The sequence below is a fragment of the Palaemon carinicauda genome, chromosome 34 (assembly GCF_036898095.1).
Source record: "Palaemon carinicauda isolate YSFRI2023 chromosome 34, ASM3689809v2, whole genome shotgun sequence".
Taxonomy (NCBI): domain Eukaryota; kingdom Metazoa; phylum Arthropoda; class Malacostraca; order Decapoda; family Palaemonidae; genus Palaemon; species Palaemon carinicauda.
Window position 1 is genome coordinate 17537921 of NC_090758.1, and position 17500 is coordinate 17555420.

The 17500-nt window shown below is 38.6% G+C and overlaps 2 protein-coding genes across 2 annotated transcripts in view; one reads left to right on the plus strand and one right to left on the minus strand.

Moving 5' to 3' along the window:
* LOC137626580 (junctional adhesion molecule-like) overlaps positions 1-12513 on the plus strand; it is a 13052-nt gene extending 539 nt beyond the window's left edge. The window contains exons 2-5 of the mRNA XM_068357613.1: positions 689-831; positions 3456-3666; positions 4014-4325; positions 11370-12513. Coding sequence (XP_068213714.1) covers positions 689-831; positions 3456-3666; positions 4014-4325; positions 11370-11605 — 902 coding nt within the window. The 3' untranslated portion in view covers positions 11606-12513. The remainder of the gene's footprint in view (positions 1-688; positions 832-3455; positions 3667-4013; positions 4326-11369) is intronic.
* Positions 12514-15041: 2528 nt separating this feature from the next.
* Positions 15042-15947, minus strand: LOC137626734 (uncharacterized). The gene is made up of 2 exons (XM_068357741.1): positions 15624-15947; positions 15042-15551 (listed from the first exon to the last, which is right to left on the minus strand). Exons 1-2 carry the CDS (start codon positions 15945-15947, stop codon positions 15042-15044), a joined length of 834 nt encoding a protein of 277 aa, XP_068213842.1.
* Between the last annotated feature and the right edge of the window lie 1553 nt (positions 15948-17500).

Below are 17500 nucleotides of genomic sequence, written 5' to 3' on the forward strand. Positions count from 1 at the left end.
ATTATTATTGGAAGCCTTAGAAGCTTACTATTCACTCTCTTTACGACTACCACATTCTCCTTTCAGTTATTACCTATTATGACAACATCTCCATTTCTTCATTCTCGTGGCCTGCTGAAATAGAGCTTATTATCTTAGCTTCAAAAACTTCTGTTGTTATTTTCATTCAGATATTCACTGTTTTAAATGCTGCATATGTTATTTCCATAGGGATAAATTCCATGTTAAGTACTTCTCTTGTTATCTTCACAGGATAATAGCTGTTTCAAAGCTTTTAAAGGCTGCTCATGAATGGCAGAGGCAAGAAACAGGGACATTGCCTTATCAAGCAGGACAATGCCCAAGTTAGGACCAGGGAGGGCCAGCCAATGCCTGCTGACTATTCAACAGATAGACCTATAGACTCTCCTAAACCCACCATCCTTAGCTCACAAGGACAGTGAGGCTGCAGCGACCAAAGAAACTAACGAGTTTGAACGAGACTCGAACCCCAGTCTGGCGTTCACCTGTCAAGGATGTTACCACATTGGCTACCACAACAACATTATTTGCAACGTCTCTGTTTTCTTTTTCAGAAAGATAGTCAAAGTTTTTAATGCTTTGGTCGTTATTTTCATAGGGATAATAACTATCTAAATATTTAACAAAGAGATTGGTGTGTCTTCCTTAGTTTCTATGTTGTTTCCAGGTTGCGTATTGGTGAAGGCCAGGTCCGGTACGGGTCTCTACTCAGGCCCGTACTTCCCTTCCCCAAAGCCTCAGAATATTACAGTCCACCAAAACACCATCGCTTACCTCCCTTGTGCAGTCAAACAACTGGGAGATAGATCGGTGAGAGAAAGATCTTTCATTTCAAGTTGTGGAAATATCTTCAAAAGTTCAAACTTGCAGTATAAGATTTTTTTTTATGTTCGTCAGGCAGACATGAGTCTATTTTTGAGGTTAATGTATGAAAGATCTGTTTTATTTATGTTACTGTTCTTGAAATATTTTTAGTTGTTTATTTCTCCAATTGTAGTTTATTTGTTTTATTATTATTATTATTATTATTATTATTATTATTATTATCATTATTATATATATATATATATATATATATATATATATATATACATATATATATATATATATATATATACTGTATATATATATATATATATATATATATACGTATATATATAAATATATATATATATATATATATATATATATATATATATATATATATATATATATATATATATATATATATATATTTGTATGTGTCCGAATTTTCATGACATGAAATTAAGCATATTTCGGGTATATTATTCAGAATACATGTTATAATCAATAAAAAAAAATTGATGGTCGAGCCAATAAAAGATAAATATTCATCTGAATGTGTAACCATATAAATCAGATATCTTAAGAAAATATTTATAGATGACGCAATTGCAGACCCTCAACCCTACACTACTCCCTTTTGGGTAAGATGTCAGCCCGAAATGCCGTGTGAGCACAACAGTCAGCCAATCAACAACCTCAGTTCTATCTTCTAAAACAAGAAAGATCTCCAATCTATTTTTCAAAGAAAGTCCATTGCTCACACATTTATCTGCATTCACCTCTCATACATGTGCCAGCTGAAAGAAATAATATATGGTTGTAGAATTTCTAGTAGCCCTTAGATTTCCTTCACATATCTGTTTCATTCATGAATGAAATATATCTTTTTCGTCTCGATAAAAGTGTTTTGACACTACCCAAAACTATAGAACAATGGCTTGATTTTGGTGTGTGCTTCTCCTAGAAAAGCAGCTCACCATGGCTAGAGAGTCTCTTCTACCTTTACGTAGAGTTAAGTAGCCATTGAACAATTACATTGCAGTAGTTGACCTTTAAGTAAAAGAAAATTTTCTGGTAATATCAGTGTCGTCGGATGTATAAGGACAGAGGAGAAGCGTAAAGAATAGGCCAGACTATTTGGTGTATGTGTAGGCAAAGAAAAATGAGCCGTAATCAGTGAGAGGGATCCCATGTAACAATGCCTAATCAGTCAAAGGATCCAATAACTCTCTAGCGGTAGTATCTCAACGGGTGACTGATACTCTGGCCTACCAACTAGCTACAGCGTAGACATTCAGCTTCGGAAGGTATTTTTTGAGCTATATGCAAGGAAGTGCTTTACTGCTTTCCTTTGGGTCTTCCTTGTAAACCACCTTTCAACACACTTTCTAATTCAATTTGTAAGCATATCCTATCCCAACCCTTGAAGAATTACCCTTTTTATTATATATATCACTCGTATTGTCAATCGAACTTATAACGATATCCTCTTAGGTACTATAGCATATTTAGAATTGTTTGTATGATTGTGTATATTTTGATTTTTATTTATGAGCATATGTTCGGTCTCGTCCATTAAGCTTTATTTTTTCTTTTACATCCTATGTAGCTTCTTTTTTGGGTCTTATTCATGAGCTCCTTACTTTGGTCTTTTTGCCCTATTTTCTTCCATCACAATTCCATTTTCTGTAAGACATAAATTCTGGATTTCGTAGGTAGTAGGTTGGTCAGGGCACCAGCCACATTTTGTGATCCTACCGCTAGAGAGTTATGGGGTCCTTTGACTGGCCAGTCAGTACTACGTTGGATCCTTCTCTCTGATTACGGTTCTTTCCGTTTGCCTATATATACACCAAAATATACTTTACAGAGTCTCCTCTGTCCTCATACACGTCACAACACTGAGATTGCCAAAATATTCTTCTTCACCCAAGGAGTTAACTACTGCACTGTAATTGTTCAGTGGTTACTTTCCCCTTGATAAGGGTAGAAGAGACTCTTTAGCTATGGTAGGCAGATTTTCTAGGAGGACATTCTAAAATCAAACCATTGTTTTCTAGTCTTGGGTAGTACCATAGCCTCTGTACCATGGTCTTCCACTGCCTTGGGTTAGAGTTCTCTTGCTTGAGGCTACACTCGGTCACACTATTCTCTCTAATTTCTTTTCTAGTTTTGTTGAAATTTTTATAACCCTGGGCTTATATCATCCAGCTTTTCCAACAAGGGTTGTAGCTTAGAAAGTAATAATAACAATAATCATAATAATAAAAAAAGTAATCACCAAATAATATATGACCATTTGTGGGTTTTATGGGCCTGTTGCTCAGCTAGACATATACTTTAAAGACGACACATGTGATTACCTATATACTACTAGAATGTTAAAATTCAAAATAGTGAGACCTTTATGCATCTATTTTTCCCTTGCTCTGGAAGTTACCTAGATAAAGTTTTAGCCACTTTGGGTTACTCAGTGTCCAGGAAATAGGACCTGGTTCTCTGTATGATTAGTAATAGAGAGAGAGAGAGAGAGAGAGAGAGAGAGAGAGAGAGAGAGAGAGAGAGAGAGAGAGAGAGAGAGAGAGAGAGCTGTACGTTATCTCTAACCACCTTTCCTTGATTACTAGGTCTCGTGGGTGCGCCAGAAGGATGCAGACATTCTGACTGTGGACCGCTACACCTTCGTAAGGGATGAAAGGCTATCTGTTGTTTACATCCCTGACACAGAGACTTGGACTCTGGTCATCAAATACGTGCAGGAAAGGGATGCTGGTACTTACGAGTGTCAGATCTCCACAGAACCCAAGATGTCATTGCTCGTCTACGTCAATGTCATTGGTAAGATTAGACCGATTTGTTTTGTAGGTGATTTTGGCAGTAGAAAATATTCTGTACATGAAATGTTTTTGCTAAACCATATCTTTGTTTGATTAGCTAAATATAGAGCCAGGAGCGGACTGTAACAACTATATTCATAAACACGAATGTGTTTCATAAACATTTATGTACTATTATGATGAGTTTTTCCCTGGTCAAAAAAATTAACGGTATTGCTAAGGTTCATAATATGATAAATAAATAATTAAATACTATCTTTTTACCAGTATTGGGAAATAGAGATGAAATCCCATTTTCTCAGCATCAATATGAATAAAATCTCAAACTATTCCTCATTACGTCATCAGTGCCACAAGTGGAAGTCGTCGGAGCTGTGGATAAATATGTGCGAAAAGGCTCAACTGCCAAGATGGAGTGTTTAGTCAGTTCCACAGTTCAGCTTCCTGACTATATCTTCTGGTACCACTCAGGACAGAGGCTTCTTGAGTATGACCACCCAAGGGTGAAGTTTACAGTCAGCAAGAATAGCAAGAAGGGAAATAAAATGAGCATCACTTCATCTCTAGTCATTACTGATGCTGTGTCTTCAGATGAGGGGAACTACACTTGCCTCCCGTCGAATCTTGCAGCGGCGACGACAATTCTACACATTCTAAGTGGTCAGTTAGAATGGAAAAATCCCATTTTCATTATCATTATTTCCTTTTAATTGGCATCCTTAGCTGCATGTCACTATATATAATTGACAAACAAAGAGTACATAAAGCTTCAGATAAATCACATCCAGTATTCTTTTCTGTTTTCCTAGATTGATTGATTGATTGATTTGAAGTTCTCTGGCATCCTAACATCGAAAGTCATTGATGCCGATATCGTTTATTATAAATAAAGATTAAAAGAATATTCAATTAAAATCAGAGAAGTAAATATGTTATAAAAGTTAAATAGCATTATGAAGATCTGCTTCTGATATAAATTTAAAAATGTCACTGGCATTGTATGACACATCATGTCCAAAGATCTTGGCAAGGATGAACCTGCCCTCTTCGCCACGAGCCTCAAACAGATATCTATCTCTTTCAGTGCTATAAGTTGGGCATTCACTCAACAAATGCCTCACTGTCAAGGGTATCAAACAGTCGTCGCAATATTGTTGGTATTGGCCAACCAGTAGAAACTCTTGTGTCATCCAGGTGCGACTAATGCGGAGACGACAAAGAGTAGTCTCCCATTTTCGGGGCATTCCATTATACCTCCAAGGGGATATCCCAATCGCAATTTCTTTCATCTTATTTTCGCTTAAACTATCCCAATGCTATTGCCAATTGTTATAAATAGAATTCCGCATTACTGGTAAAAAATCATCACAAAGAATGGGAGACCTTCTTGGTAGCAAATCAGGTGCAACACTCTTTGCCAGTGAATCTGCCTCTTCATTTCCAGACACACCTATGTGTGCCGGAACCCGGGAAAATCAAACTGTTATACCTTGAAGGCCAATAATAAAAAGCCATTCTAAAATCTTTAAAACTAAAGGGTTACTAGAAATAAAACCTTCTAAAGCTTGAAGGACACTTCTTGAATCACTATAAATGGTAAAATTGCCCTCCTCTTTTAATGCTATTTTCTCAATAGCAGTTAGTATGCCATATAGTTCACCAGTAAATATGGAAGATAATGGAGGAAGTGCCCCTTTACGGTTAGAAGAACTACTATATACTCCAAATCCAACGCCAGCATTGGATTTGGAGCCATCGGTATATATAAAAGTTGATTCCCTATGTTCTTCAACATGTTCCATAAAAAGAGACCTAGCTTCTGATTTAGTCATGTTTTTTTTTAACATCAATAAAATATTTACAGAAAAATATCTCTGGTAATTTCCACGGAGGGGTTGATGGTATCTTACATGGAAGTACCTTAGCTCTAATTTTATCAAGACTGTTTAATTTTTTTACTCGGAAGCCATAAGGTTGAGGAGATTTTGGGTGCGACTCAAAGTATGTTGAGTTCCTAACAAGGCCTGCAGTCTGTAAAGCTAAAGAGTTGAGGAGTCTTTGTAACCTAAACCAATGCCGAATAATGGAACACATGCGGTAATGGTCTAGAGGTAACTCTCCAGCATCAACAAAGAGACTTGGGATAGGTGAGGTTCTAAATGCTCCATTGGACAATCTGATACCAGCATGATGTATTGAATCTAATATCTTTAATCGGCTTGGGATGGCTGAAGAGTATATTTCACACCCATTACTAATTTTTGAAAAAATTAAGGCCTTGTATAATTTTTAAATAGTTTTACGGTCTGCCACCCATGATGTATGGGACAATACTTTTAAAAGATTCAGAGCCTCAAGACATTTAGCTTTTAACGCCTTTAAATGTGGAACCCATGTCAACCTACAATCAAAAATCAATCCTAAAAATTTAGCTTTACCTACACATAAGATCTGATGATCTTTCATGTATATATCCGGGTCTGGATGTACTCCCCGGATATGACAGAAATGTACAATAGTAGTTTTGCTTGTTGAAAACTTAAACCCATTCATATCAGACAACTGAGTAATTTTGTCCATTGCAAGTTGTAGTTTTCTCTCAACCATTGCCATTCTACCTCCAGCAAATGATATGGAGAGATCATCCACAAATAGTGTTGAGAGAACGTTCCGAGGAATGACTAAGGATATCCCATTAATTGCTAGTGCAAACAGTTACAGTCAGCACACTACCCTGAGGAACTCCTTCTTCCTGCCATTTACTCTCTGATAGAGTTTCCCCCACTCTCGCTTGAAAAACTCTATGTGAAAGAAATGATTGGATAAACAGTGGTAGCTCTCCTCTCAACCCCATTTCATGAATGGTTTTAAGTATACCATATCTCCATGTAGTATCATATGCCTTTTTAAGGTAAAAAAAGACTGTCCCATGGTGCTGTTTGGAAACAAAGGCTTCACAAATAGAAGACTCAAGTCTTATCACCACATCAGTCGTTGAGTGCATTTTTCTGAATCAACATTGAATGGGTGATAAAACACTTCTTTTCAAGTTACCACATCAGCCTTGCATTGATCATCTTCTCCATGATTTTACATAAACAAGATGTCAATGCAATAGGACGATAGTTTGCTGCTAAAAAGTTGTCCTTACCGGGTTTTAAAAAGGCTAAAATAATGGCTAGTTCCCAAACAATTTGGTAACTATGATCATGCCATATACGATTAATAATGCTTAAAATAAATAACTTTGTATTTAAATGTATATGTTTAGTCATTGCATATGGAATTCCATCGGGTCCGGGGGCTGTATTGTTGCAATGAGCAAGTGCGAAATCAAATTTTCTTTCAGTGAAAGGAGAGTTATACAACTCTTCCCTTCCTGTTTCAAAATTTAAAACTTTCTTTTCTTCAATGCTCCTATACTGGTGACCAGGAGCTCCTTCACACTTGCTGGATACATTTGAAAAATGATTAGCCAGGGCATTGCTAACATAATTTGCTTCAGTTACATACTGACCATTCCCCTTCAACACTGGTGGTGGGTTGGGGTGAATCTGCCAGCTATCTTTTTTACGTTCCTCCACACAGAAGATGGTGGTGTTCTACTGTTAATGGAAGAAACAAAAGACACCCAAGACTGGCGCCTAGCTTCTTTCATGGAATGACGGAACTGTGCTCTACATTTTTTGTACATAATTAAATTCTCATCAGTTTGGTGTCTAAACAATAGTGTTAGAGATCTTCTTGTGGCTCTGTGCAGGGCAGTTAGTTCCAAAGAACACCAAGGGACTGGTCGTCCTTTGAATAACCCTGTTGTTTTGGGGAATTGAATTGACTCCTGCTGTATGGAGAGTTCCATTCTGTAAGTCTACGGCACCCTCAATATTTTCAACCTGTCCTGCATCCCCCTTAATTTCTCTTACCTCACTAACTTTATCTCAGTCCCCCTTGTCAAAATTCCATCGTGGCGATCTCTTTAAAGGTGGTCCATTGTTGGTGTTTATAATGATTGGTGCATGATCACTAGTATGCCAATCATCTAAAGTCCTCCAATCAAAATCTATAAGGCAATTAGATCTTACGATTAATAGGTCAATGCATGACAAGGTACCTGTTTGGAGAGGAAAGTGTGTGGGTTCTCCTGTATTAAGGAAGCCCACATCTTTATTTTCCACAATTGATGATATGATATTTCCTCTAGTGTTTGCTAAAACATCACCCTACAAAGGATGTCTACCCTTCAAATCTTCAAGTAAAAGAAAAGGTTGAGGGAGTTGTTAAATCAAACAAAATTTTACCATTTGGAGGCAAGTAAAGAGAACTAAATGTATATTTTCTCCCTATAACAATCTGTACAACCACTGCCTGCAGAGGTGTATGAATAGACAGAGATACATGGGGAACATCTCAACGAACGTATATGAGACATCCGCCATGGCTCACCACTTGGGGATTATGTGATGTCCTATAACTAATACATTCGCGAGGAAAAGAAGTATTGTGATCAAGTTTGCTCTCCTGTAAACATATAATTATGGGGGAATTCTCATGAATAAGGAACTTAAGTTCTTAATATTTGGCCCTTAAACCCTGACAATTCCATAGCAAAATGGAGGAAAAAACTATGGTTTATAGTTTGGTAAACCCCTTGGATGGAGTCTTCCTATTAGCAGTTTTTGATCAAACATTATTTCCAGGTGGTTTTATTAAAGAGGGTCTTGATAGATTGGGTTTAGCATTTATGATTTTCTTTTTGTGTTTTTGATCTGATTGTTGAGGAGGATGTTGGACCTCCACTTGAATTTCCGATTTATTTAAGTTGACTTCCAGTTGATCAGAAACATCAACAGACAAAGAATCGTATTTATTTGATGTCGTAATTTTGATATTTCTTATGGAAGGGGGCGAAAGAGATGGAGGTCTCTATCTTTTCCGATTAATAGGTGTTGAGCTACCAGGTTTTTGCACCTTCCCCAATACAGGTGCACCTGGTAACTAGGTGTCAGGTGGAATCTCCATCAAATCAGGCAAGGACATGGCCTTAGAGAGGTTAGCACTACTGTTGGTATTGGGGAACGAAGGCTGTACAGAAATGGGCAATACCCAGGTTTAATATACAGTGGCAGAACCTCAGAAGTCAATATGATTACCTTGTCATGCAGTATTTTATTATCAGAAGTTGTATTTCTTTTCTTAGAATTAACGGCAGTGATAGGTAGGTTTGATGTCTCCTGTGGTAAATTTCCCTTTGATTTTAAGGCCTTTGCATAGCTATTTAATTTATTCAACAGTCTTTTTGCATGTCCCACACTTATATGTTCTCAACTTGATTTGTTTAGGGCAGCTTCCTCTAACTTATACAGTTCGCATCTCCTATCAGTTGATTTATGATTTAAATTGCAGTTTGAACACCTGGACTCAAGTGTACATTCTCCATGATAAGATTTGGAGCAAATACTACACATTTTTTCATTTGTGCAAACTTTGGATGGGTGTCCAAATTTAAAACAATTAAAACATTGCAGGGGCTTTTGTTTGAAAGGCTGAACTTTAATCCTTTCATTTTCAATAACAACATTGAAAGGTACATCAGCATCCAGGAAAGTAAGTATATTCATTGATGTTCCAGGAACTTTATGCACTTTCCATACATTTAGGGAACATATGGAAAGTATCTCTTCCTCTGTAAATTCGTACTGGTCCTTACTAAAGACCACTCCCCTTCCATAACTAAAATTTAGTTGAGGCTTCTTTTCTAATGTAATTTCATCACTGCCTGTCTGTTAGATAGTATTGCAGACTGTGTCAAGGATTTGGCATGGATGAGATAACTATTTTTCCCAAAATTAGATATATCTCCAGATGCAATGGTTCCTACCATTTTCTGTATCAACTTACATATTTTCAAATAATCCCCTATTATCCCTTTAGGGTTCAGCTACAAGCCATAATGGTGGTTTGGGCTTTCTCTGTGAAGGCATGGGTACATTTGTGTCTTTTCAAACCAATCAGCAGGTTTATACACATCCATTCCTTTGGGACCTTATCACAAAGAGCTCCCATGATGTTCAATTTGTTAATTTTAGTACTACTAATATTACAAATGGCATTAAATGCTTCATCATGACTATCAAAAGATATCCAAGAGTCCCATTTTTTATTTCCGAGTCTCATCCTTATTTCCTTTATCAGTCCATAGCATTCAAATGCTCTATACACATCATCATAATTTGTCTCTAATGCAATTTGGGAAACATGAAGGGTTCGCAGTCTCCTTGTGTTACCCAAGTTGCTAGATTTTTTAAGATCAGTAGAGTGGTCCTTTTTAGTTCGAAGGTCTTCAGCAGAATTTTCCTTAATCAAACGAACAGAGGTCGTCAACTGTGCCGGGGAAGAGTCAGCATATCCAGGGGAAGGGGGTTCGCTATTTGTGAAATCCATAAAGCAGGGGTCAAGAAACGGGTTGATCAGGTGAGTTTTACCTGATCGAGAATATCGAGGCATCATACGTCAGATAGGAAATTTGCATTCTCCACAATCGGCACAATGAGAGTATATTTCCCAGATGGTTTCCTCCATACCCTACCCGAAGGATAGTATAAAAAAAGATATAGAGGCACATGTGCAAGCTGAACCCGCCTGTTAGGACCGAGACCAAGAAACTATGGAATCATCCTCCCCATATCTGTAATGATGGGCTTCCGGCCAAAACCAGAAAGTCCTACCCCAAGCATTGGATCCCCTTGGACTCCGAAGACCCAACACTTGAGAACAGTTCCACCAAAAAGGTCCAAACCATCTTTGGGATGGTTGAGATCATCCAATACTCTCACATATAGCTTTGAATGCAAATACCTCCCAACCGCGACACCTCCTCCAATTCATCAAAGCAGGCAGCAATAACAGATGTATAAACACCCACACCAGCGGTTATAAGGGATGTAAAAACATCCAAGCCAAAAGGAAAAAATAAATAAATATATATTATATATATGTACATAATATATACATACATATAGTATGGAAAAATTTTCTCATAGAGTTGGGAAAGCAACACGAAAGAAAGATCATAAAATTAGGAGAAGGTCGAAGTAATATTGATAGATAGAAAATGATGAAAGAGAGAAATTTAGATTCGAACTGGAGGAGCAATTTCCCCAAGTTCGAGAGCCCTCTTGACCGTCACCAAGTTTCAGCACGGGAATATGCCGTGCTGAAGCTCAATGACTTCATCAAGGCATTCTCTCATTATGAGGGCCATTTTTCTTGAATATAAGGGACAGGAAAACAAGGTATAAATAGAACCTAACTGAACTTGTTCATGACATCTTATTCCTCTGCTGTTGGGTGTATGTGAATATTGCCTCAACTCACATAACAGGTCTTAGTTGATTTTATAATATCATCATTCTTGATCTTATCTTACGTTCAGTTCAAAGTGAAAGAATATTTTAGTTTTAATGGAAGTTTTATACATTTTCAACTTATTATTCCTTTATGTGTGTGTGTTAAGTTTTATATATGGAATATAAGTAAATTATGGCTATATGTTACGAAGTCAGAAAATATTTTAAGATTACAGTCACTGAGTCATTATTTAAGGAAATGTTAAAGGAAAAACGATTAAATGGTGCGATAATGAAACGAGAGATTTGTTGCAGAATTTCATGAAAATAGATAAATCTCCTTCTCATATCTTTATAGGCGAACACCCAGCAGCCATGCAGGCGGGAGCAGCTAAGTTAACTGACCCCACATCGCTCTATGGAATCTTAGTCATCACCATTTTTGCTTTTATTTTCGTCCACATTCCCATGGAATTTCAGGATCGGAATAAAGTCCTCCAGTTCCTCCATAAAGAGAATTTGAAAAGAGCAGTTCATATTTCCTGGCCTTCGAAGCCCTCCAGATCAAAGAACACTGACAAAATCATTTCATAGAGTTGGTTATGATGGGCTCAGAGTTGATTCATTTAAAGGCTTTGAACAGACTAGGTTTGCTTAAGGGGAAACCTTTTACCCTCTTAGTACCGTTCAACATAAATGTGGAACTGAGGGAAAATCCCTCAGAAGAATTCAACAAAGGGATTTCCCTAAAATAGTCCTCCCCAGTAGAAATAACAGTTTGAACTCCGCTGTTTGTAGATCAAATAAAAGAACCGTGGTGGTGTTGTCTTTCAAAACATTCCAGATCCGATGCTCAATCCCGTGACGTCCCAGAGTGGATGGATTCTGGAAAAAGGTCTAGAAAATGTTTAAACTTTAAAGTTTTTGAGTAAAACAAATATTGTTGTATGGAACTGTACGCAACCAACCTTAAAGTAAAAGACCAAAGATTTCAAAATGAGTGATATCGTAGAACGAACCAAATTGAAACTATGGATGAAGTGTGTTTAAAATATTTTGGGAAAGCCTTCGCTATTTCTTATCTGCGTATGTTTGCTCAATATTCCAATGAAACAGCTTCTAATAGTTTATAAACGTCTTTTTTATTCATGCTAAATCCTGAACTAATTGAATGATACTTTTAGATTTTTCTTCACAAAAATTGATTGTTTTTATATGAAAATTGAGAAATCTGACAGAAAATCGAGGTGTATATAAGACAGACAGTATCATGTCTTCGTACCTGATGTGTGATGAAGAGAAAAATAAGATTTGGATAAACCTCAAATAAAGCAACAATAGTACTCTTTAGAAAAGCAAGAAAGGAAGAAAATTGTATTAATGTGATAACTAAAAAAAATATGTGAAGGTGTTTAAGCTCAATTTGCAATTATATCTCATTTTGTGGATTTTCTTTCATAAATGGCTTTGTCTGTTTCACTTCTCTTGTTTCTAAAGTAAGAATTTACTGATATTTTTCCATACACTAGAAAAGCTACTTACGTAAATCTTTAAAATCTTTGAATATTAAATCTCAAGAAAAACAAATATTTTAAAGTTCAGAAAAATTGAAATAAAAAAAAATAAAAAATATAACCAAATGTCCGAAAATACATTCGAGACCACCATATTTTTTTTTACCATATTATACCAACATATAAATGTATATTATTTCCGACCACAAAGAAACCAGATTTTATTTTCCCATCCTTAAGTGCTTTGTAGAAATAAATTTAGATCGTTTCCAGCATCTGAAAATATTTCAACCTTCTTATCCCGTTTCAATGAGATCTCTGTGTGGTGTCTCAAATCTTAACGTATTTAAGAGACAGAATTGATGTCGTTCTACTGTATATGAAAAGGCTATATTACAGCGGGAAAGAAGATTGAGCTTTGTAGAACAGACGAAAAAACTTTGTGTATTTCAACGCCTTATCTTTGTGATACAAAGATATCTTTTATTGAAATTTTATATCAGTGGACACGAATGTAATAAGTGACGACCCTGAATAAATGTATTGATGTGTCTTGTGTATTAATTTTCGTTTTTTTATGTCTCGTGAAAATAACTATTATTTTTCCTAATGTTTATGTGTATTCTAAACTGATCAGATTAAAATATTAGAATTACAGAGAAAAATAAGCCTCTTTATTAAGAGGTGGGAAATTTTCTGTCCTTTCAATACTATATAAACACAATTTAAGGTGAAATGGCTGATAGTAGCCTATTAATTTTAACAAGCTCCACCCAAAAGCTTTTTTATTGGCCGTCCCCTTATTAAAGATGATTCATTTAAACTTAAGAATAAAAACAATACAGAAAAGACTTTGAATAATTATGATACTTTAATAGTGATCTATGAACCACTTACTAAAACAGAGAAGCAATGAGATAATGTTTGCGAATGCAGTGAGCCACGGTGGACCAGAGATGGTTTGAGTGGCGTCCAATTATGATGCTTGTGGCGGATCATGTTAAAGCTTTTTGGCTTCAGTTACACCCAATTTATTGATTAATAATGAAATACTTCATAAGGTATCTCTAAAGTTCTTTACCTATTTATATAATCTTTCTGTTAAATATTTACAAGAGATTGAAAAGACTATTTGTCTTCATATTTCAGGACTCAGAAAGGCAAAATATCTCATATTTTGTAGGAAGAGTATAAAGTGTTATGAAAGAGGCAGAAACCTGGTGGAATCTCGGGCTTGCCACTTCTAAACAGTACTTAAGATGGTAAGTCTTGATGGATATAGAGGGAGTAAGGAATTAGCAGTTTGAGAAAATCCAGAATATTGTCAATAGAAATGTCTAAAGGAATACAAATCTTCCATGAAATGTAGACGTACAATGACTAAGATGACAGACATATTTAAATACGATCATCACCCAAGAGGAAGCACACAAGGGCATCTGATGACTCAGTCGAAAATCCATTGGTTTCCCACATACCCTGCATTCTTAGCCTAAAAGGATGGTAAGATCAAGAGGACTAGTGAAAACTCTCAAGTCATAACCGTCAAATAAACTCAAAACCTGTTGAAAACCTCGTAGGTACTAAATTCTAAACTAAGTGGCGTCACAATTACTAGTGTCAGCAATCTCTGAGCATAGGAGTAAAAATCCAAAACTCAGATAATCTGAGTATGAGCTTGAGAAATCTTATTTGTTAGACTGTATGAATCAAATCTGATGCAACAGATCAAAAAATTCATCGTACATATTTCTTTAGAAACTCTTGTGGAATTGCAAGATACTATATTTAATTCCAATTATTGCCATTGCTTTATCTGATAATAACTATCAGTGATTAACTGCAGAACAAAGAAGACATTTCATTAGTGAATGGTCAATGTTAGTTCAATAATTACTTGTTAAAAGAAATAAATAAAAAGAATATCAGTGGCTCTCAATGCGTGATATCGAGTGGATGCAGCACATAACAAGTGTATAACAATTGTCCTAATGTGATTGTAAATTACTTTTATGGCGTTATATCTGCAGCTATCATGGTTTATTTTTATGAAGCAATCAGAATTCTAGCAAGTGATTGACTGAAATATAAATAAAACTCCAGTTGGTGTGAGCAAAAATTCCTAATTTAAGTTATAGGGCTGTGAGGACAGCAAGACGAATGGAGAGAGACTGACTGTTTATTAAACTTGCAATGGTCACTAAGTTACAGAGTGCGGACGGATCAGTAGCCCCAGAAGGGAAACTGCTCCAACCGTCAATATCATTGTGCTTTTTACACGAGACAAATCATCAAACAATAAGGCGGTAGCCTAAGGAAATATACAATTATGTACATTAAAACAAAGCTCTCAAAGAGTGCAACATCATGAGACAAAAAGCCACTGCGTGACACAAATAATAAAATCACAATTTGCAGAAGTGTGTCCAAGGGAAGGAAACGCAACGGGGGAAAACAATGTCCTTACAAGTACTCCCTCCCCCGCAGACAGCAGGCATCGGAGATGGTTGATGCGATTAATCCCTGTATTGTAGAGGGCGACGTAGTTCCCCTCTGGTGCTTGAATGGAGTGGAAGGTTATTCTGCTTCAGAGGAATCGTTTTCTTCTGTCGTTGTGTGAATTCCTCCCATTTGGTGGATGATTCATTCTGAGACGGAATCCTGGGTCTACCAGGGCCCACAGTGATCTTCTCATTGTTTTCAAGGAACGCTGGTTTTAATCGGTCAATCGTCACCCAATCTTTTTTGGCTGTTCTTCTGATGCCCTTGTAAGGGCCGTGATAAGGTCTAGTCAGGGGCTGGCGGTGAGCATCGACCCGGATAAAGACATAGTCGCAGTCGTCTATGTTCTTGGGCATGAAGTGTGTGGTCCTGTCCTTGTATGTTTCCAGGCATGGCCTGAAATTTTCAGCGATCTCTCCCAGGTGATTCAGCTTTGTGTTGACGGTAGTTGCAGGAAAGAACTCGCCAGGGACTGTATGCGCCTCGCCGTTGACCTTCTCTGCAAGGGAAGGTTCGCCGTCTGCCTGGGGAGCGGTGCAAAGACCAAGGAGGACCCATGGGACTTGCGCTTTCCAATGCTTGGCCGTACATCACACCATCAGGGCTGCTTTGAGAGTGCGATGAGTTCTCTTGACCATGCCGTTCGCTGCAGAGTTGTATGCTGTGGTGCTGTGTAGTGTCCTTCCCATCAGGTTTGTTAGAGATAGCCAGATCTCTGACAAGAAGGCAGAACCTCGGTCCGTCGCGATATCATTGGGAACACCAAAGCGGCTGATCCAACTTGACAGGAGAGCTTCGGTGTAGGAATGGGTGGTGGCTTCAGACATCGGAGTCGATTCTAACCATCTAGTGGAGCGGTCGACGATCATCAGGAGGTATCTTGCAAAACCTGAAGGCGGCAGAGGTCCCACGACGTCCATGTGGATATGTCCGAATCGTCTCTTAGGTTGGGGAAAATCGCCAACTCCCAACTCAGTATGGCGGTTGACCTTACTCGTCTGGCAGTTAATGCAAGTTCTCACCCACTCACGGGCGTCTTTCTTGATCCCTGGCCAGATGAATTTCTCAGATAGTAGATGGGCCGTACTGCGACCCGAGTGGTGTGATAATCCGTGGATGACGAAATTTCTACAGGAGGCAGGAATCCATGGGGGTGGCTGGTGTCGCAGAGGATGGTTTCCTCAGCCAGGCCAAGGGGAATGTCCTTTATCTGTAGTGTTGATGTTGTTGTACGATAGTCCTGGGCCTCTGGGTCGCTCTGTTGTTCTACAGAGAGGTTGGTGTAGTCGATCCCCGGGTGGACTGCGTTGATCTCGATCCTGGAGAGGGCGTTGGTGACAGGCTTCTTCTTCCCCGGTACGTAGCTAATAGTGCAGCCGAATTCTGCGAAGGCTGCCAGGTGTCGCTGGTGAGAGGACCATGTGTCTGAAGACTTCGTGAAAGCGTGCATCAGGGGCTCGTGGTCCGTCGGGATGGTGAAATGGGTATCTTCTAGCATGTATTTGAAGTGGCGAACGGCGAGGTAGACAGTGAGGAGCTCCCTGTCGAACCTGGTTTCCGGATTTTTTAAGTTTCTTGCTGGAGAAGGCCAAGGGCTGCAGGGAACCGTTGATGATCTGTTCGAGGACCGCACCACAGGCGACGTTGCTAGTGTCAGTGGTCAACTTCAGGGGGGCGCTGTTGTCGTGGTACACCAGGGTGGTGGCTTGGGCAAGGGCGGCCTTCATCCTGCTAAAGGCGCGTTGCTGCAGGGGACCCCAGACGAGCTTCTTGGCTTTTCCCTTCAGGACGTCGTTGAGGGGAGTCGGGATGTGGGCGATGTTGGGGGATGAAGTGACGGTAGTAGTTTACCATCCCCAAAAACTCCTGAAGGTACCGGATGGTCGTTGGGGTTGGGAAGGTTTTCACAGCGTCTACCTTGGTCGACGTGGGCTTCACGCCCGCTGCGGATATTTGATGTCCAAGGAAGTCCACCCTCTAGGCACCGAATGTGCACTTGTCGAAGCGCCTGATCAAACTGTTCTCCTGAAGGCGTTTCAGCACAGCGCGAACGTGTCTTCAGTTTTCCTCTTCCGTCCTGGAGAAGATTAAGATGTCGTCCATGTAGCAGACACAGAACAGCAGGTCCCCAAGGATGCTGTCCATCAATCACTGAAACGTGGCCCCAGCGTTGCGTAGGCCAAAGGTTGGATATGAGAAGGTGTAGGAGTCGAATGGCATTATGATGGTGGTCTCAGGCACGTATTCAGGGAACACAGGAACCTGAAAGTATGATTTAAGAAGGTTCATTTTAGTAAATATTTTTGCCCCATGGAGGGCACTGGTGAGGTCTTGCATGTTTGGCAGAGGGTAGTGTTCTGGCGTTGTGATGAGGTTAAGGCGCAGGTAGTCGCCGCAGGGCCTCCATGTCCCATCCAGTTTCTTCACCATGTGGAGAGGAGACGCCCAAGGACTGGACGCCTTATTGCATATG

What these genes read in the sequence shown, in the direction of transcription:
- LOC137626734 (XM_068357741.1), bottom strand. Translation starts at nt 15,947, where the DNA reads ATGGACGTCGTGGGACCTCTGCCGCCTTCAGGTTTTGCAAGATACCTC. An exon ending in CTCTCAAAGCAGCCCTGATG is followed by an intron (nt 15,552 to 15,623) that starts GTGTGATGTACG and finishes ACCGCTCCCCAG; the next exon opens with GCAGACGGCGAACCTTCCCT.